We start from the raw sequence: 21083 nt of genomic DNA, 5'->3' as shown, positions 1-21083 counted from the left end.
AAGGCCCACAAAGCATTCCTTGAAGCCCAAGTATGGAAACCGTGCAGGCTGTGCCTAAGCGGAACCAGTACGGCCAGTCGTCGTCTTCTCTACCTGGCGCTCTCCCAGATCAGATCACCACCACCGTCCACCACCGCCACCGAGCTCTCCGGTCGCCGGAGATCACCCCCTTCTCCGGCGACCCCGCGTACGCCGATCTCAGTAAAGGTTGGTTACCCACGTCGAAACCCCAGCTCGCGCCTCCCACCCCTGAGTCAGTCACGCCGCTAAATTTGGCTCATCCGCCATTCGGACCAGCGCCGCTAGGGTTTTGGCCCGATGGATCCACTCCGGAGCTACTTGGGGCGGCTCCTTCTCGAAGAAATCACACCGGTGGTGATGGTGCTGTCCACACCGCTCGCTGAGGCCGCCTGCCGTAAGAACGGCCTCAGCTTCGTCGACATGCTCTCCCCGTTCTCGCTCTTCAAAAAAATCGACGGTGACTGGCCTCCTAATGCTTGGTTTCAGATGACCCTGTGCTGTATTTTGTTCTCTTTTCGTTTGTTTTGGTTATGTGATCTCATGGAAGGTTCTGTCTCTGTGCCCGCGATTGAGCAGTGCCCGTGCGGACGGCGAGCGAGGTGCCGTACAGGCTGCAAATGTTTAAGATTCGGATGGTTTACGCTTCCGACGTCCGGAAGGAGGACTGCGAGGTGATCCTCAAACATTCTGGTATTGCTATCTTAGGTGGCTGTAGCTACTTCAGTGTTTGATGACCTCTATGTTTGGGAACAGGTGGCAGACGAGATGATTAAGCCGGTAGTTTCTGAGGCCAATGAGAAGGCTCTTCCGGATTTGCTTTCAGACCCGCCTCAGGTTGAAGATGTACTTGGAAGTAAGATCCCGTGCTTTGCTTCTGTATGATAATATGGATGTTCTACTCCAATGAAGTTCACATTGCTGTGTTTCTCTGATAATTGGATTAGTGGTGGAAGGCGGCAAAGATTTTTTTCGGGGGTGGGATTGGGGGGGGGGGGGCGGGGGGGGGGGGGGGGGGGGGGGGGGGGTGTTGGATCAGAGTAGAGAATTAGGAAATCAGTATATACTGCAAATTAGAGCCGAACTACTATCAAACCATGTAAATTTCTAAAATAAATTAGGAAATGATCTCAATTGATTACATAAGGTCATTGCGCTTGCCACTTCAGCATTGTTGTGCATGTTGTGGCGGCGGCAGGGAAGCGCAGCCACCGGCGAGGCTTGCGCGAATGTTGATGATGATGTGTGTGGTGAGCCTGGATGCTGCTGCGGTGACTAGGCAAGGTGAGCTTGTCTGGTTGTTTTCCATTTATGGGAGAGGGAAATAGTGATCTGTGACTGGTATGTTGTTCCGGCAACGTCGACAGGAGTTAATGGGCTAGTTTTTTTTGAGCGAGAACATAGCAGGAGAATTCAGTTAATGGGCCAGTTGAAGCTACTTTTGTGGCCCTAATGGGCAGTGGACTTGGGATGCATTGGAGGGCTGCAGTTGGGTCCTCGGTCCTCAAGACTTTTCCTGGGTCAGGGTGCGTGCATGGGGTGGGTTAGCCCAGGCTGGCAATGGTTAACCTCTTAACCTTATTAACCTTTATGGTGAGGAATAGTGGAATGTGTGTTCATAAACAGAAAGAATAGTAAAATGTGTGACCTGTGAACTAGGAATGATTTTTAATGGGCAGCCACATGCTTTCCATCAAGATCGCTTGGTGCAGTTGTAGCATAATTTCAGGTGATTGTTTGTAGTAGTGAAGTTGCTTTGCGTGCATTCTATTGTATGGATGGAGAGCTCAAATTGCTTGCAAATGGTCCATCAGAAGAATGCGCTGCTTGGTGCTCTGTCATCTTTGTTACTAAATTGGGTAATTTATTTTTTTTGGGAAATTGCTGGGAAGAGCTTGACATTGTCACTTCAAATGTCTTCATTTCTATTTGGCTGGTACTCTGATGTATCTTACTGGAAGATGTGATGTGTGTCTCTTATTGGTGCTTCTTTGGTTGTTACGTGCTTTAGTCAAGTCAATTCCAATCTCTGCAAAGCTCAGCTGTGCAAATTTTGTTTGATACCTTTTATTTGCATCCTATATATGATTCCTTAATTATGTAATTCCAGAGCCTGAGGCTGAGCTGTGCCCATTGTGGATTAAGAAGTTCAATAGAGAGCTAATGCGGACACTCTCATTTTCGGAGCATGAAACATTTGACCATCCTGTGTCATGTGAGATTTGACACTTCCTGTTCTTAGCTGGGTATTCTGTTTGCAGAATATGTTCTTGCTTATGCTTTAAGCTATTATTAACAGGTCTTCTAGTTGTGTCATCAATGGACAAAGAACCAGTCAATAAATTTATTGATCTCTTCAACACAAATCAGTTGCCATCTCTTTTGAATGATGGCATAATGGATCCACAGATTTTGAAGCATTACCTTGTACTTCATGACCAGCAAGAGGGGCCACAAGACATGTATTGTTCTTCACCTTTCTTTCTAACTAAAGAAGATACTCTTACTTAAGCAATTTATGATGTTAAAATCATTTTTTTTAAAAACATAGCTGGCGTATGTTTAGACCAACCCCTTCAGAATTGTCAAACATAATGCTTGTGAATCTGTATTGGCAAAATGGTTGAAAAACCTGAACTGCCTACATATTTTGTAGTTCACAATTTTTAGGATTATTTGTCTTCATCAAGGTTAGACAAGGTTCCTCATAGTGGTTAATTTCTTATGCGTCCCTATTGCCTTGCCTTTAGTATTCATGCTTCCTTGCTTTCCTAATTCTATGCATTTTAACTTCTAAGGGCCTTTTACCCCTAGGCCTTAACTTTGTGCTTCTTCTGCAAAGGAAATTGTTTTTCATCCGACACCCATGTGTCCGACAGCTTTGTTTGTGGGACTATAACTGTGCTGTGTCTGGTCATAAACACATATTGGTGATCGGGGCACACATAGCGACATAGTCTATAGGGTGATTACTCAGCACAATAATTTCTATGAAACTATGACATGCTAAATAAAGACAGTTAAATATATGGAAGTGTTCTTCAACAACAACAACAACAACAACAACAAAGCCTTTAAGTCCCAAACAAGTTGGGGTAGACTAGAGTTGAAACCCAACAGAAGCAATCAAGGTTCAGGCACGTGAATAGCTGTTTTTAAAGCACTCCTATCTAAGGCTAAGTTTTTGGGTATATTCCATCCTTTCAAGTCTCCTTTTATTGCCTCTACCCAAGTCAACTTCGGCCTTCCTCTCCCTCTCTTCACGCTACTATCCTGGCTTAGGATTTCACTACGCACCGGTGCCTCTAGAGGTCTTCGTTGGACATGTCCAAACCATCTCAACCGGTGTTGGACAAGCTTTTCTTCAATTGGTGCTACCCCTAATCTATCACGTATATCATCGTTCCGAACTCGATCCCTTCTTGTATGATCGCAAATCCAACGCAACATACGCATTTCCGCGACACTTATCTGTTGAACATGTCGTCTTTTCGTAGGCCAATATTCTGCATCATACAACATAGCAGGTCTAATCGCCGTTCTATAAAACTTGTCTTTTAGCTTCTGTGGTACCCTTTTGTCACATAGGACACCAGATGCTTGGCACCACTTCATCCACCCTGCTTTGATTCTATGGCTAACATCTTCATCAATATCCCCGTCTCTCTGTAGCATTGATCCTAAATATCGAAAGGTATCCTTCCTAGACACTACTTGACCTTCCAAACTAATATCTTTCTCCTCCCGAGTAGTAGCGCCGAAGTCACATCTTATATACTTAGTTTTAGTTCTACTGAGTCTAAAACCTTTGGACTCCAAAGTCTCTCGCCATAACTCCAGTTTCTGATTCACTCCTATCCAGCTTTCATCAACTAGTTCTACATCGTCCGCGAAAAGCATACACCAAGGGATGTCCCCTTGTATGTCCCTTGTGACCTCATCCATCACTAAGGCAAACAGATAAGGGCTCAAAGCTGACCCTTGATGTAGTCCTATCCTAATCGGGAAGTCATTCGTGTCTCCATCACTTGTTCGAACACTAGTCACAACATTGTTGTACATGTCCTTAATGAGCCTGACGTACTTCGTTGGGACTTTATGTTTATCCAAAGCCCACCACATAGCATTCCTTGGTATTTTATCATAAGCTTTCTCCAAGTCAATAAAACCATGTGTAGGTCTTTCTTCTTCTCCCTATACCGCTCCATAACTTGTCTTATTAAGAAAATGGCTTCCATGGTTGACCTTCCGGGCATGAAACCAAATTGGTTCATAGCGACCCACGTTATTGCTCTCAAGCAATGCTCGATAACTCTCTCCCATAGCTTCATAGTATGGCTCATCAACTTAATTCCCCGGTAATTAGTACAACTTTGAATATCCCTTTTATTCTTGTAGATCGATACCAATATACTTTTTCTCCACTCGTCAGGCATCTTGTTCGATCGAAAAATATGGTTGAACAGCTTGGTTAGCCATACTATAGCTATGTCCTCGATGCATCTTCACACCTCGATTGGGATACCATCCGGTCCCATCGTCTTACCTCCTTTCATTCTTTTTAACGCCTCTCTGACCTCATATTCTTGGATTCTCCGCACAAAGCGTCTATTGGTGTCATCAAAAGAGTCATCCAACGTATGGAAGTGTTCTTCACGATAAATAAATGACATATAATTTACATTGTTAATGTATAAATCCTTATATATTGATGATCGAAGTGAAGAACTTTTGATTTACAGGAATCCTAAAATTACATGTATTTTGAATCAGTGGGAGTATGGATTAGAGTAAAAGACGACAACAACAACAACGTAGCCTTTCAGTCCCAAGCAAGTTGGGGTAGGCTAGAGTAAAAGAAAGTAGCATAATTTTATAATATATTTAAAAGTGGAAATTAAAATTGTTTAAAAAATTGAAATCACTAGCATTAAAAATCAGGGCATCAATTGTCGAAAGGGTATTTCGGAACGCTTGTCCTTCAAGTCTTCAAACTTCCCTAAAAGTGGTATATTCTTTTAGGGAAGTTTGAACTCCTCTCTTGTACCAGGAAGCTGAAGCCCTCTCCTTAGCAGCTTCTCATAGAAGCAAACTTCTGAAGGAAGCAAACTCCGATTAAAAGGGCATGTGGTTTCTCACATAATCCCCACTAAAACTAAATACTATTTTTTGCTAAATGAGTAAGAACTTGGGGTAATATCTTGTGGCTTAACTTCTTACATTGGTCAAACAAGGAGCAGATAACCTGAATGGCATGTAATATATCGAATTATTATTTCTTGCAATTTTGTAATCTATTTCTTTGTTATTGCTGATTTGCCAAGTCTTTATGTTTTCAGTCTTTGTTGTCATATAGTTGCAGAAAATCCTTTAATATACACAGTTGCAGAAAATCGTTTAATCTTTCTTTTTAATAGCTGATTTGCCAAGTCTTTATTTCCAAATCCTTTAATATTGTCTGATATTTTATGACAATACATGTTTCAAGCTTTGGTACACAGGGACAGTCGCGAATAGAAATGGAGTAGGAGTTTTGATTGATAAGAGCCTCAAGAATAGTGTGGTGGGAGTAAGAAGGCAAGGAAATAGGATTATCTTAGTCAAGCTTGTCATTGGTGATATGGTCTTGAACGTAATTAATGCGTATGCCCCCCAAGTAGGCCTCGACGAGAGTGCTAAGAGACAGTTCTGGGAAGACTTAGATGGCCTGATTAGAGCTGTACCTAATAGTGAGAAACTTTTTATAGGAGGAGATCTTAATGGGCATGTAGGTACTACAAGCGTAGGTTTCGAGACAGTTCGTGGAGGTTTTGGGTATGGTAGTAGGAATCAGGAGGGGGAGGAAGTTCTGGACTTCGCGATAGCTTTTGACCTGATGATAGCCAACACTTTCTTTAGAAAGAGAGAATCTCATCTAGTGACCTTCAGTAGCGGACAACACTCTAGCCAGATTGACTTTGTCCTCGCAAGAAGAAAGGACAAACGGGCATGCTTGGGTTGCAAGGTGATACCAGGGGAGTGTGTTGTTTCTCAACATAAGCTTTTGGTGGCAGACTTTCGTTTTTAGGTGCGTGTCCGTAGGGATAAACAAGCTAAGATTGAAAGAACAAAGTGGTGGAAACTGAAAAGGGAGACGTCAGATGTATTCAAGGAAAGGGTTATCAAAGAGGGCTCTTGGAAGGAAGAAGAGGACGTAAACAACATGTGAGAGAAGATGGCAACCAACATTCGGAAGGTGGGCTCAGAGGTGTGTGGAGTAATCAAAGAAAGTGGAGGCGAGGCTAAAGATACTTGGTGGTGGAACGAGGAAGTCCAAAGAGCTATTAAGGAGAAGAAAGAATGTTGTAAACGCTTGTACCATGACAGGAGTGTGAACAACATAGAGAAGTACAAGGTGGCAAAGAAGACTGCAAAGAGCTGTAAGTGTGGCAAAAGGTAGAGTGTACGAGGATCTTTACTAACATTTGAGTACAAGGAAGGAGAGAAGGACATTTATAGGATGACTAGGGTTCGTGAGAGAAAGACAAGGGACTTCAACCAGGTAAGTGCATTAAGGATGAAAGGGAGCATCTCTTGGTGAAGGAGGATGAGATCCGACATCGATGGCAAGAGTATTTTGACAAATTGTTCAATGATGAGAATACGGACATAACCTTTCAGTTGGATGACTCTTTTGATGACACCAATAGGCGCTTTGTGTGGAGAATCCAAGAAATCTGAGGTCAGAGAGGCGTTGAAAAGGATGAAAGTAGGTAAGGCGATAGACCGGATGGTATCCCAATCGAGGTGTGAGAGATACCTTGGGGACATAGCTATAGTATGACTAACCAAGCTGTTTAACCATATTTTCGACCGAATAAGATGTCTGACGAGTGGAGGAGAAGTATATTGGTACCGATCTACAAGAATAAAGGGGATATTCAAAGTTGTACTAATTACCGGGGAATTAAGTTGATGAGCCATACTATGATGCTATGGGAGAGAGTTATCGAGCATCGCTTGAGAGCAATAACGCGGGTCTCTATGAACCAATTTGGTTTCATGCCCGGAAGGTCAACCATAGAAGCCATTTTCTTAATAAGACAAGTTATGGAGCGGTATAGGGAGAAGAAGAAAGACCTACACATAGTTTTTATTGACTTGGAGGAGGCTTATGATAAAATACCAAGGAATGTTATGTGGTGGGGCTTTGAACAAACATAAAGTCCCAACGAAGTACGTCAGACTCATTAAGGACATGTACAACAATGTTGTGACTAGTGTTCGAACAAGTGATGGAGACACGGATGACTTTCCGATTAGGATATGACTACATCAAGGGTCAGCTTTGAGCCCTTATCTGTTTGCCTTAGTGATGGATGAGGTCACAAGGGGACATCCCTTGGTGTATGCTTTTCGTGGACAATATAGTGCTAGTTGATGAAAGTCGGACATGAGTAAATCAGAAACTGGAGTTATGGCGGGAGATTTTGGAGTCCAAAGGTTTTAGACTCAGTAGAACTAAAACTAAGTATATGAGATGTGACTTCGGCGCTACTACTCGGGAGGAGGAAGATATTAGTTTGGAAGGTCAAGTAGTGCCTAGGAAGGATACCTTTCGATATTTAGGATCAATGCTACAGAGAGACGGGGATATTGATGAAGATGTTAGCCATAGAATCAAAGCAGGGTGGATGAAGTGGCGCCAAGCATCTGGTGTCCTATGTGACAAAAGGGTACCACAGAAGCTAAAAGGCAAGTTTTATAGGACGGCGATTAGACCTGCTATGTTGTATGGTGCAGAATGTTGGCCTACGAAAAGACGACATATTCAGCAAATAAGTGTCGCGGAAATGCGTATGTTGCGTTGGATTTGCGGTCATACAAGAAGGGATCGAGTTCGGAACGATGATATATATGATAGATTAGGGGTAGCACCAATTGAAGAAAAACTTGTCCAACACCGGTTGAGATGGTTTGGACATGTACAACGGAGACCTCCAGAGGCACCAGTGCGTAGTGGAATCCTAAGCCAGGATAGTAACGTGAAGTGATGCAGAGGAAGACCGAAGTTGACTTGGGTAGAGGCAATAAAAGGAGACTTAAAATGATGGAATATACCTAAAGACTTAGCCTTAGATAGGAGTGCTTGGAAAACAGCTATTCACGTGCCTGAACCTTGATTGCTTCTGCTGGGTTTCAACTCTAGCCTACCCCAACTTGTTTGGGACTTAAAGGCTTTGTTGTTGTTGTTGTATTGTCTGATATTTTATGTTTCAATTATATACTGTTTTCTTTCTTGCTGACCCATATTACTTTGTACATGAAGAGCTGTGAATGTCTTAGCTGAAATGAGGAGTACCCTTGGTCTGAACGACTGTAAATTATTATGCATAAATTCGTCTACAGAAGCAGGTGGTAGTAATGCTGACAATTCATGGCTACCTTATGTGAGCATACTGAATTACCTCATATAGAATTTCAGTAATGTTTTCAAATTTCAGCAAATATACAATCTACTTATAGTCTTTTCGTTACTAAATGCAGAAAGCTCTTGGTTTGAACAATCATGATGGATCCTGTTTCATTAGTGTGGATGATCTGAATGAGGTATTAGAACATTGATCTGTTTTATCATGTGCTTCTCTATAGTGTTTTGCTGGGCACACAAAGTTTTGTGACACTTTGTTCAACTTTTCATGGTGCCTAAGGATTCATCTATTAGGTGATAGTTATGGAGTAACCATCCCTGCTTTCAGTTGATTCAAGTTTTTTTTTTTTTTTTTTTTTTTTTTTTTTTTTTTTTTTTTTTGGTGTGTGTGTGTGTGTGCACTGATGCCAAGGATGGCACATCAAATTGTTCTATTATTTTTCTTGCCCTAGATCTCTATTCTCCAGTTCTTCCATTGTGGGCCAGGATTGTCACATCATGCAACCTTTCTCAGCTTTCAACAAGCTTTACTTGATGTTGAATTGCTGAGCTTGTTTATTTCAGATAAAGGACTTCATGCAAGATTTTGTTTCTAACCATATCATCCCTCTACATGGAGCAAAAGATACGTGTCCTCAATCAGCAGGTATGCAGTTGAAAGTTTGGTATATCATTATGTTCATCTTATCATATCCCAACAAGATTCAGTACTGTTTTAGGTAGCCACAACAAGAAAGGGTTTTAGAAATCAGATCAAGAACTTGTGGTGGAGAAAGAGAGATGATGTCCCAGAAGCTCCAAATGGGCCAATGCAAGTGATTAGTTCTAGATCTTGCTACTTTTCACTGTATATATGTAATTTGTAATATGCTGTAACTTTATTTTCTCCATCAGGTATACATTCACCTCCATAGAATCACAGATCAGAGTACTAGGTGATTTCGCCTTCATGTTACGAGACTACGAGCTTGCCTTGTCAAACTACAGATTACTAGCCACTGATTATAAGCTTGATAAGGCTTGGAAGCGATTTGCTGGTGTACAGGTGCAAGATATTTTTTTTACTCGTTTTGCTGAACTTTCTCCATGGATATACTTATTAGTAGTCTGTTTAGCGTCTTTGAGTTTGTTGTAAAGGCACAATTAGGATTGCTATTCTGAAGGAATATCCCGGTATGCTAGTATGCCAAACATGATGGTCCTGTTTACACTAAAAGCAATTGGCAGTTCCATTACCAACCCAGCTTTCCTACAAATATGGGGCTTGGCCTAGAAAACATCAGATGATAAATGTCCACTATGTTGCAGGGTTTCTGGATTGTTTTTTCTTGAGTTCTGGAATAACCTTAATGTGTGTTACATATTCATTTCATATTGATTCATATCAATATATTCCCTTTTGCAGGAGATGAGTGGACTTTGCTATTTCATTTTGGATCAGTCTAGGAAGGACGCGGAGTATTGCATGGAAAATGCCTTCAGTACATATTTGGTATTTATTTAGAAATTCACATCTTGGTTTCCTGCACAGGCAAATAATTATTTCCTTTATATTGCTTATTATTTAATGTTTTGGATATTGTTCTGTGGTATTGCGCTGTTACCCCATGTTTCTTACACAGAACAATAAGAGGAGCCCAAAACCCATTTTGCATGGAACATCTTTTTCTTGTCTATCAGTTGTTTAATGAATACCCAATTTAAGTCTTATTTAAGCAATGGTCATAACAAACAACTAGGATGCTTTTGTGCATATTATTCCATAATATGCATTGAACTTACCCTGCAGATATCCGTATGATATTAGCTCAACGGTAAAGCACTTATATGTTCATGACGACGGTAGTGGATGCTATAGGTGTCATGCCGTTGATATCCGGCTCCAGAGACCCTTGGAGTGTGTTTGGTTGCTCGAGCAAGACTGTATCCTGAATGAGGAGAAACTGGCTCAGCGGATGTAAATTCTAAGGGGAGAGAGTTTGGTGAAAGTGCACGAGCGAATGCAAAAAGAAAAAAGAAAAAAGAAGAAGCTGAGATTCTGTTTGGTTCGCTGTATGAGCGGATACAACTTACCTAGCATGTGAGATTGACGTGTGGGACCATACTAATCCTGCATCCACCGGTACAGGCCCGAGAGCGACAAACGAATCAGCCGCATGAGCAGAGCCCAAACCCTTTTTTTTGCACCGGTGGATGCAGAGCAGCACCGCGGAACCTGGCATCCGATCAGTATTCCCCTATAGTTTATATCGGACACGCAGGTCCTGGATCGCTGGAAGCGGGAATCCGAACACGCCCTTGATGTCTTGTACCTAAATTCATTTGGGAAGGAATGGCGTTTTAGACTGGCTACAAGTTCTGGGCCACATTGCCACATATTCATTTCATTCTAGTTTCTGGCCTTCTTTCAGTAACGTATGCTGTGTCGGAGAAATAGTCAGAATGTACAGGGTCTGCCCTGATTTTAAGCTACCCTCTTCAATATAAAATTGCTTATTATGGATATTCTGGTACCAGCTGTACAAATCTGAATATCCTGAGGTGTGTTGCATTTAGGAGAAATGCACAAAGAAGTGGAATATGTGCCCATGACAAGATACTACACGCTTATGATATGTAGATAGTAGACTCTCTAGTTTTCTTGATTGAACTTCCTCTTGTAGTCTTCTTTCATTCGGAGTGTAATTCACCTTTTCATATATGCAGAGAATTGGATCTTCTGGCCAGAGAAATGCTACTAGATGTGGCCTTTGGTGGGCCGAAATGCTTAAAACAAGAGGACAGTATAGGGAAGCATCAAACGTGTATTTCCGTGTTTCTAATGAGGTAGATTTCCTTTTTGTTGTGGGAAGTTTTTGGCTGATTAGATGAATTATTGATTGAGATCTCTACTGCTCAGGAACCTTCGTTGCATTCTGCTGTACTGCTTGAGCAAGCCGCCTGTTGCTATCTATTATCCAATCCACCCATGCTACGGAAATACGGATTTCACCTAATCTTAGCTGGGAATAGCTACTACATGTCTGATCAGGTTCATAATAATTATTTTACCGCTGTTGTAATCTCAAGGGGATATCCCTTGGTGTATGTTGTTCGCTGATGATGTAGTGTTAATGGATGAAAACCAGGCGAGAGTAAATAAGAAACTAGAGTTATGGTGGCAAACCCTTGAGTCTAAAGGTTTTAGATTGAACAGAACTATACATGAGATGCAACTTTGGCGGAGTTGTACAAGAGGAGGGAGATGTGAGTTTGGAAGGTCAGGTAGTGCCTAAGAAGGATACCTTTCGATATCTGGGATCGATGCTACAGAGGGATGGAGATATTGATGCGGACGTTAGCCATAGAATCAAAGCAGGGTGGATCAAGTGGCGACAAGCTTCTGGCATTCTCTGTGACAAGAGGGTACCACAAAAGCTAAAAGGCAAGTTCTATAGAACGGCGATTAGACCGGCTAGGTTGTATGGAGCAGAATGTTGGCCTACAAAGATTCGACATGTTCAACAACTGAGTGTTACAGAAATGTGTATGTTGCGATGGGATTTGCGGTCACACAAGAATGGACCGAGTTTGGAACGATGATATACGTGATCGCCTAGGGGTAGCATCAATTGAAGAAAAGCTTATCCAACATCGGTTGAGGTGGTTTGGCCATATCCAAAGAAGACCTCCAGAGGCACCAGTGCATTGTGGAGTCCTAAGCCAAGCTAATAATATGAGGAGAGATAGAGGAAGACCGAAATTGACATGGGGGAGGCAATAAAAAGAGATTTGAAAGCTTGGGATATACTTAGAGATTTATATTTGAATAGGAGTACTTGGAAAGCAACTATTGAAGTGCCTGAACCGTGACTTGGGGCTCTTGGTGGGTTTCAACTCTAGCCTACCTCAACTTGCTTGGGACTGAAAGGCTATGTTGTTGTTGTTGTAATCTCTTTCAATGTTGATTGAATCTTTTTTAAATCGATTTTCTTTCTTTAAATGCAGAAACAACATGCTGTTCGGGTGTACAGAAATGCTTTGTTTGTTTACAAACAAAACCCTTGGAGTTACATCAACAATCATGTACATTTTAATGTTGGAAGGTAGTTAGGTATTTTTAGCTCCTGTCCAATTTTTATCTTGTGTCTTTACGCTGTACTTGACTCTGGGTGTACTGGTAGGTGGTATGGAGTTCTCGGGATACTTGATGTAGCCATCAAGCACTTGCTGGAGGTCATTGCTTGTAGCCATCAGTCGCTGACTACACAAAACATGTTCCTCACTGATTTTTTCCATTATGTTCAAGGTTATTGACCAGCACTACACCTTAATACCTTATTTGAACCTAACTTTTGGTGCATTCTAATTTTGTGATATTATTTTGTGTATAGAGCATGGGGAAGAAATTTGATGTGTACAAGCTTCAACTTCCTGTTTTGAACATGTCATCTCTCAAAGTTATATATGAAGATCATCGCACTTATGCATCAGATGCAGATGTAAGGCCTAACAACTGTACCAGGAGTATTTCTAATCCATCTATCATTTGCATTTCTGGGAGCAATCAAACATTGAACCTCCCTATATTTTTATAGAATATTGTCTTTTGGGTACTTGAGTTACCCTTCTCGTGCTCCTTTAAAGAAAAGGGCATAATATATGGCCAATTTCACACCTTCGATAATAAAATAAAACACTATGACTGTCTTTAACATGATCTCTTTTGCTGGTGCTAATTTGTTACTATGCTATTGATGCCCATTCTCAGCATGTGTTGGTTGTCTTCTGTTACAGGTTGGCGTTAGTGAAAGCACGTGGCAGGAGCTGGAGGAAGAATTGATCCCATCATCCTCAATTGTCAGAACTAATTGGCTGGATACTCAGCCAATGAGAAAATACAAGGATTCCTGTATTTGTGTGGCTGGAGGTAATTTTTTTTTTGAAAATACAAATTCATAGCTATATATGACTGAACTTGAGGACAAACCACTCTCTGGAATTGTCTGGTATACAGCTGAGATGTGGCACTTGTCAACTTATCAATCTAGTGCAGGACAGTATCTTTTTTTAGATGGGCGGACACTTGTCTTTGAGTGCTATCTCGCATTCACGTCTGTTGCTGGATAAGGGATAGACAAACTGTCTGTTTGGGCCTTTTAAGGCTTGAACATCAAGTGCCTGTACATCTTTCTTAGCTACTTATGTTGTATAATAAATTAATAATTCATTTGGCCACAGTCCATCTATTGTCCACCAGTCCCATTGGAATTGTATGATTTGCACTCTGATGTGAGTTTGAATCCCCTCTATTTTGCCAATGGAGTTTGAACTTGATATGTCCTCCATTTCCAGTTGAAATATTTTAACTATTTATGGTTTGTACCATATCCTTGAAATTGGACCTTTTTTTGCTGACCTATTTGAAAAAAAATGCCATTGGCTGTTGCCTTCTTGACCTTCCATCATAATTTCGGTCTCAAGGTGACCTGAATGAACCTTACCAATTGGAGGCAGACTGTGGTTTAGCCAAGCTGCAGATCTGCAGACTGTGGTTGATATCACTGGTACTTCATATATCAGCTTGAAGATGAGGTGGGAGCAGCAGCAGTAGAAGCAAACATAGGAGGGTGAGGCCTTGAGGAAGTGGGCATGAGAAGGAGAGGATGAGGCCTTAGTGGTGCCTACATTGTCATTTGAGGTTGAAAGATAGAACTTACCAACTGAATTGATACAAGTTTCTGATTATTTGCTCATTTGAGCAGTGTGAACAACTAATGTAACCAGTCACTTGGCTTAGCCACGGCTGGTAACATTCTTATGCAATTGTTGGTAGGATATTGGTTCCGTCCAACAAGGACTTTTCCCTTCTAGTTATGCTTGAGTTACAGGCTTTCAACCAAGGTAGACTGATAACCATTTTGACCATAGGCTAAGCTGTAAGTTTTTGGATGCTTGGCAATGGAGCTTCTTTTGGCACAACAAGACTAGAAAATTGTTTCTTGGTACCAAATTATTTATAAGCAAGAGGGATCCCCAGAACTGTTGTGTTCATATTTTATGAGCCTGACGCAAATGACCCTTGGAGTTCTGACAAATTTTAGAGCACTAAATGTTACGTGAAGTTTCAGTAAAGGCACAAAGTAGACATAAATTTGGTTGAAATGATCTGCTATCATCTCCTTTAGACCCTTCTAATTATTATTTCTTTTTATTATGTATATAGTGTTCTTAGTTGCTTTGTTTGTTGGTTGCAGAAGCAGTAAAATTGAATGTTGAACTTAAAAATCCCCTCCAAATTCCTGTTGCTGTTTCTGGCATCTCTCTTATATGCCAGCTTTCCACCACTTTGGATGCATTAAGTTCTGGTAAGATTTTCCTTCCTGAGTTCTTTCCATATAGAGTTACGTTAACCACTGATGCATTACATTCCTCATGCAGATGTAAGTGGGCTGGATTTGGATGGTGGGGAAGATAAGGTTAACACAAAGCCATCTATTTCAATGTAATTTTCTTTTCATAATTAAGGTTTCGTTCATGTAGATGTTGTTCTTTCCACCAAAATTTATAATGGCTATTATTTCTATTTTTTATTGAACACTACAGGTTTGAGACTGATGGAGATAAGTTTACATTGTCAAAGCTTGACATTATATTAGGAGGAGGTGAAAGTAAAAGAGTATGTAACAATTTCTTGCCTTTTAACTCTACCCAATCTTTTGTGTGCTTTGAAAATGTTTAAGCATGTCTTTGCTACCTGATTCATTACAGCAGATCTAACCTTTACTCAGTAAAAAGCTAGGTGAACAGAATATACTGTTAATATTTTAGGGGCTGAATGGGAAAGAAGTGCTTAAGGTTCAATTTGGTATTGGTGCAGTATGCTGTTGGATCTATTCATTTGCTGGAATTCGTTACAGTAAGATTTTGCTGTTTGGGCTCAAAGATGGACGATGCAAACAACTAGTTATACTCCAAAGAATGCTTAGATGTTGTTTAAAAGTCCACCACATGCATACTGAGAAAGCCAATAATAGTTCAGTTCAGTGCCAATACATACTGTTTTGCTTGGTATCCATTAACCCGCCATATGTTATTACTGAATTATTTTCATTTGTTTCAATTTCTTCAATCTGATTTTACAAGAGATGTGTAGCAAAATCATAATATTTCTCTTTTTTTAAGAAAATGGATGTAGCCAGGGTCAAATACTACACTGATTATACGCAGCTCTCCTTGCATGTTTGAGAAAAAAAATTACTAAACTGATTATTCCTCATTTCCTTACTATTTGTCCGATTGCATTTTTGCAGATTTGATGTGTTTGGCATTTGTTGTTTCGTATAGGTGTTGTGTTTTTTTTTTTGTTAATTGTCTTTCAAGGTAGTTGCTCATCTCCTCTCCAACTTCATTAGGTGCAACTTGATGTTACTCCAAAAGTTGAAGGTATTCTGAAGTTGGTTGGGATAAGGTGGACACTTTCAGAGTCAGTAGTAGGCTATCAATACTTTGAATTTGATGCACAGAAAAAAATCAAGAAAGGGAAAAGAGGCCCACGTCGTTCTTTGAATAACAGCCTGGTTGTAATCAAGGTTATAATCTCTCCAGATTTCTCTTCACAAACATTAGTTTCTGATGATGTGTGAAGTTTTAAATTCTTCGCCTACAGGGTTTACCAAAACTTACAGGATCTATTGATCGCATGCCAACAAAAGCGTTTGCTGGTGATTTAAAGCTGCTTACACTAAATCTGAGAAACCATTCAGAATATGCTGTGAAGGTCTTTACCATTTGTCTTCCTCTTGTTTCTTATTCTGATAATCATTGAAGAGTTGCTGAGTTTTCTACAGATGATCATGACTTTATGCAAGTATCAAGCACCATATTATCTGTTAACTCTTTCCAATCCTGTAATGCAGGGCATAAAAATGAAACTTAGCAGCCCAAGATTTTTAATTCCTGGTGATTCATCGGACATTGGCCTTGAGTTCCCAGACTGCTTAAAAAGGCATATGCAATCAGAAAGCAGTGTCATATCATCCAAAACTTTGAAGGACAATTTCAAGAGTTTGCTCTTTGCATTTCCTCAGGTAAAGTGGCTTAAGGCACTAGTATCTTTTTGTTTGTACTAGAGTAATCTATTTAACATTTTTTATTGCTTTCACAGATTATTTGCTGTCGCATATTCTTTCACAAATATTGACCATCATAATTTTTCCAGGATATTGAAATTCAAACAGGGGCAGCACTCTCTTGGCCTATTTGGTTTCATGCTGCAACTCCTGGAAATGTTTCTCTTTATATATCTCTGTATTACGAAATGGGAGTTCCAGTGATATTAAATACCGTACACTACGCATGCATTTCAATCTCGAGGTAACGGATTGTGTCCCATATTTAGTTTTTTTAGGCAATATATTTGTTACTCCCTCCAGCTCCAAATGCAAGTAGTTGTAAGATTCTTGTTGCTCTTTTCTTCAGTATTGATTTACATAGATTGATGGCTAAGATTGATGCTACTAGGTTCACCATGAAAAATATTTTCATCATGTATAAATTTCTTCTTAAATAAAATATTTTCATAGAATGTCATATTGGATTGTTAGCACATTCATAACATATGTTAGTGTTTTATAAAATGCCCAGACTTTCGGCTGGGGACTTGGGATTCTCTTAAAAGTTGTTCTTTCACATTTATTGTTGCACATTGCATCAGTGAAGCTTTGATTGTCCTCCCAACACAATTACTTTTCCAAGGTGAAATTGCTAAAGTTTAAGCAATCCAAGATCAAGGCGTTTCTAACGGTTATCCTCCATACTAATATTCTTTTTGTCCTTGATCTTAAGAACGAAGGATGAACAAACTAGTTATTTGTTGTATGCTATTGTTTTATTGCTTATTTTCCTTTTGGATAAGCATTAGCTCTAAGCAATTCTTTGCAGGTTTTGCCATCACTTGATGTATCCTTTTCTATAAGCACGTCCTCATCAAGATTGCAAGAGTATATCGTTCGCATGGATGTCATGAACAAGACTCCATCAGAGTCATTTGTGCTTCATCAGTTATCATGCTGTCGGTGGTAAATGGGCAGTTTCAGCGTTGCCGTTATGCAGTTCAATCAACTCTGTTGAAACAGTATCAGAAAATCAGGCTGTGTCGTACTTCTTCAAAATTAAGGTTGAAGGCCCATTCTTCAATATTCTGTCAGATACAGAACACTTTAATACGCCATATTTTCCATTGCCTTATTCAATGCTCTTCTGTTCATTAATGTGTTGTACATTCAAGGTTGTGATATATTTTCCCAATGCATGCTTTTTTTTTAAGGATTGCTGAGGCGGATTCTTGTAAAGAGGCAGAAAGTGGTTCCTGCACAAGCGATATGGCTTTGTGTCCAGGGAGCAGCACTGATCTGTTTGACATTGCTCGATCTCCTTTAGCTGATTTTCACTATCAAGAAAGATACAGGCAAGGGAAGGTAGCAAAGGTTAGTTCTTATATTATAATTCATTACACTGCTGTTGCATCGTTTGACGGTATTATTTTCTTGCTTGGTTCCAAGAGTTATACATCTGGGTACATCTTGACCCAAATATTCCAGGTCAACTTAACACAGACTTGATTGGAAAACTGGCACATGCATAATTTTTGTTATGTTGATCAATGATTAATAAAGTTCTGATTTGCACTTGATAACTGTTCAGGGGCCATGCAGCCTTCTTGATTTTGTTCTAATCTCAAAGGCAGTTGGTAACTCTTCCAAGCCTACTCCAGACTTTGAACTACTTTCTCATCACACGTGTCATTGCAGGCAAGTGATACAACATGTAGTTTGATACAATCTTCGTTGGCCTTGGTTTGTTGAGTAAATGCTGATCCCATCTTCTTCTTCTTTTAGTTCTCTAAGCCAGAACCCTATATGGTGGCTTATGGAAGGACCTCGGACAATTAGTCATGATTTCTCAAAGTCTTACTGTGAGGTTAACATCCAGTTGGTCATTCACAATTCAGAAGCTCATAAGATTTTGGTGAGAGTGGTCACTTTTGATGTAATGCCAGAGAAAATCCAAACTGTCCATCCTCATGACTCAACCAGTGCTCAGGGTGGATGGTATGATGTATCACTGGAAAATGACCCGTAAAGACCATCTCTAGTTCCAAGAGTACACATCAAGAGAAGCAATCTTCGAAGAGCATTTCACCATATGTTTGGTGTTCATTGAGTTGTGCTCAAGTTGAGCTCCAACCTGACAGTTGTGCTAGAGTTCCTCTAAAAGTGTGCATATTTGCACCAGGTACATACAATTTTTCCAACTATGAGCTGCAATGGAAAGTGCATCCATCTGAGGGACGACATGTGGATGAAAATGAGAAATTGTTATCTCGTGGTGGTCTAGGGCATCCTTTCTATGTTACTGTCCTTCAAAGTGTCTAAGTAATTATCAGGATTTGAGAAGTACCTTCTTGAATGTCAATATAGTTCAGTTCCAAACTCAGGAATTACACCCAATTGCAAGCGGGACGATGATAATAGGCGCAAACCAATCCAGTCCTGGTGGTGGTTGTGCAAAGATGTGCTACAGAGTGTTCCCTGACTGAATATACTTGGATATGCTCATGATTGTTCTGCTTCGATACTGATATATTTACACGTCATTTTGAACGATGAGTTTTGGTGAGTACATGTATACAATTGTTGGTGGAAAAAATTAACGGTAATTGCTGGTGGAATTTTGGCTTAGACGGAATATACAGATAGAGGTTTTGCTTGTCTAATTGTTGATGTGGCTAGTAGGAGCATATACTATTCATGTACATCCTGTTTAACTTGTCACTGCTAGACGTTTTCTCAAATGTAAGCCTGTTCGCTTGATCGTATTTAGCTTATAAGCCATGGCTTATCAGCCAACGAATAATATTTTTCTCTCATATCAAACTAGCCAATAATACTTTGAGCCATGGCTAATAAGCCAAGCCAACCCAAACGTCACCATATTCGTTTGGGCTAGTTTGACTTATAAATCATGGCTGAAAGTACTATTGGCTGGGTTGATGTGAGAGAAAAATACTATTCGTATGTAGTTATAGTTGGATTCTGATGAGGTAATAAGGCAATTGTCTCGATATTGTTGTTGTATGGACAACAATATTTTTTGTTTGTACAATCCTTTTAAAAGCATTGTTTGGCCTTGAGCCCATATGCCATATTGTATGTTGATTACCTTTTCATTTCCATATAATACATGCATATAGGCGACCGAACCCCTTCGTGCCCTGATTACCCTTTTTGGTGTTACCATCTTGTTTCTCAAATCGATGTTCAGTCCAGCTGTCCACATTAGGTGCAAGTGTCGTTCTTTTTTATTCGTTTCTGATCGCGATGTCGTTCTTTTGGGAGATCATAATCACTATGGAATTGCTATGATATTTTGTGTGATGACGTTCTTTTGGGAGATCATAATCACTACGGAATTGCTGTGATGACTTTGAAGAGCGGTATATCATGTCTCCTTTTGCCTCTTTGATACACATCCATTTGCACTTTTGTAGGATGCCGTTCTTTTGGGAGATCATAATCACTACGGAACTGCTATGATACTTTGTGTGATGATTTTGAAGAGCATAGCACGTCGCTCCTTTCGATACACATCCATTAGCATCTTTGTAGGAAGTTTGTGCGTGTATCGATAACGGCCAATGTGTGATCTTTTTAAGAAGCCCCCACGATAACACGGTGGTCTAGGCTAGTTGTTCTTGCGTCTCGCGTCCGCTGCCCGTGCCATGCCCATTCCATGTGCATGCATGCACATCACATGGACGGAACGGAGGACGAGAATTTTTGGATCACACAAGGAGCCGCCTGCCACGGGAATTGGAAACCCAGCTGGCGGCCGGCCATTCCGGAGGCAGTTCGGCAGTGGGTCGTCGACTCGTCGTCCTCGTTCAGTCAGTCGTTTGCTTTATTTTTCCTTCCGTTGCTGTCGCATCGTTACCCCACTCGTTATCATGTTCTACCAAATCTGGCAGCGAATCAATGGCGCAGAGCCGAGACGGGGGGCGGGAGCGGCTGGGTTCGATCCAATGCATGCGCCGTCGCCGGCCCGGCCACTTGGGTAGTGCTACCTTCGCCGATAACTCCTTGTGTGACGCAGCATGTGGAGCACAAAAATGTGTGACGCACGCCACGAAGGATTGGCGTGCCCAGCTCGTTATTTTCCGCGTCCCAACTATAGCTGGCCAACGGGCCGGCCCGGCCCGACCCGGCACGGGCCTGAGCCAAGCACGGCCCGCAGGTGGTCATGCCGGCACGGCACGCCGTGCCTCCTGGGCCGGGCCAAACCGGGCGTCGGGCCTAGCCAACGGCCCAAGCACGGCCTGTCGGGCCGGGCCGGCCTAAAAAGCCTGAGCGTCTTAGCAGGCCGTGCCGGCCCAACAGCCCGACGAGAGGGGAACGGAGGCATCGTCGTTGCCTCCAGGCCAAGCGCGGGTGGCGAAGGGGCGGCGCTGGCTGAGAGAGGTGGGAGGCGCTCGACGCCGGATCCGGCGAGAAGAGAAGGGTATGGAGAGGAAGTTCTGGTCGGAGTGGCGGACGAGGCAGGAGCCGTAGAAGACGGTGGGGACACAGGCCCTGCAGGAGGAGGAGTCGGCGAGCCCATAGACGGTGTCGGGGACCTC

General features: G+C 41.4%; 1 protein-coding gene across 1 annotated transcript; it reads left to right on the top strand.

The window, feature by feature from the left end:
- Positions 1-34: 34 nt before the first annotated feature.
- Positions 35-19279, top strand: LOC136516686 (uncharacterized). The gene is given in 33 exon segments (XM_066510159.1): positions 35-478; positions 598-692; positions 775-874; positions 2129-2233; positions 2318-2480; positions 8327-8447; positions 8545-8607; positions 8993-9037; positions 9039-9074; positions 9148-9239; positions 9323-9473; positions 9834-9920; positions 11135-11254; positions 11328-11459; positions 12416-12513; positions 12592-12714; positions 12801-12909; positions 13205-13337; positions 14665-14775; positions 14849-14912; positions 15014-15086; positions 15823-15999; positions 16077-16187; positions 16327-16497; positions 16629-16731; positions 16734-16783; positions 17351-17479; positions 17481-17585; positions 17736-17741; positions 17743-17895; positions 18113-18219; positions 18307-18544; positions 18547-19279. Coding segments are annotated over 33 exon segments (3828 nt in total). The 5' UTR covers positions 35-318; the 3' UTR covers positions 18844-19279.
- Positions 19280-21083: the final 1804 nt, after the last annotated feature.

Source organism: Miscanthus floridulus, chromosome 2, assembly GCF_019320115.1.
Source record: "Miscanthus floridulus cultivar M001 chromosome 2, ASM1932011v1, whole genome shotgun sequence".
Lineage (NCBI taxonomy): Eukaryota > Viridiplantae > Streptophyta > Magnoliopsida > Poales > Poaceae > Miscanthus > Miscanthus floridulus.
The sequence above is the reverse complement of the archived record's forward strand: the minus strand, read 5'-3'. Positions and strand labels throughout refer to the sequence as shown.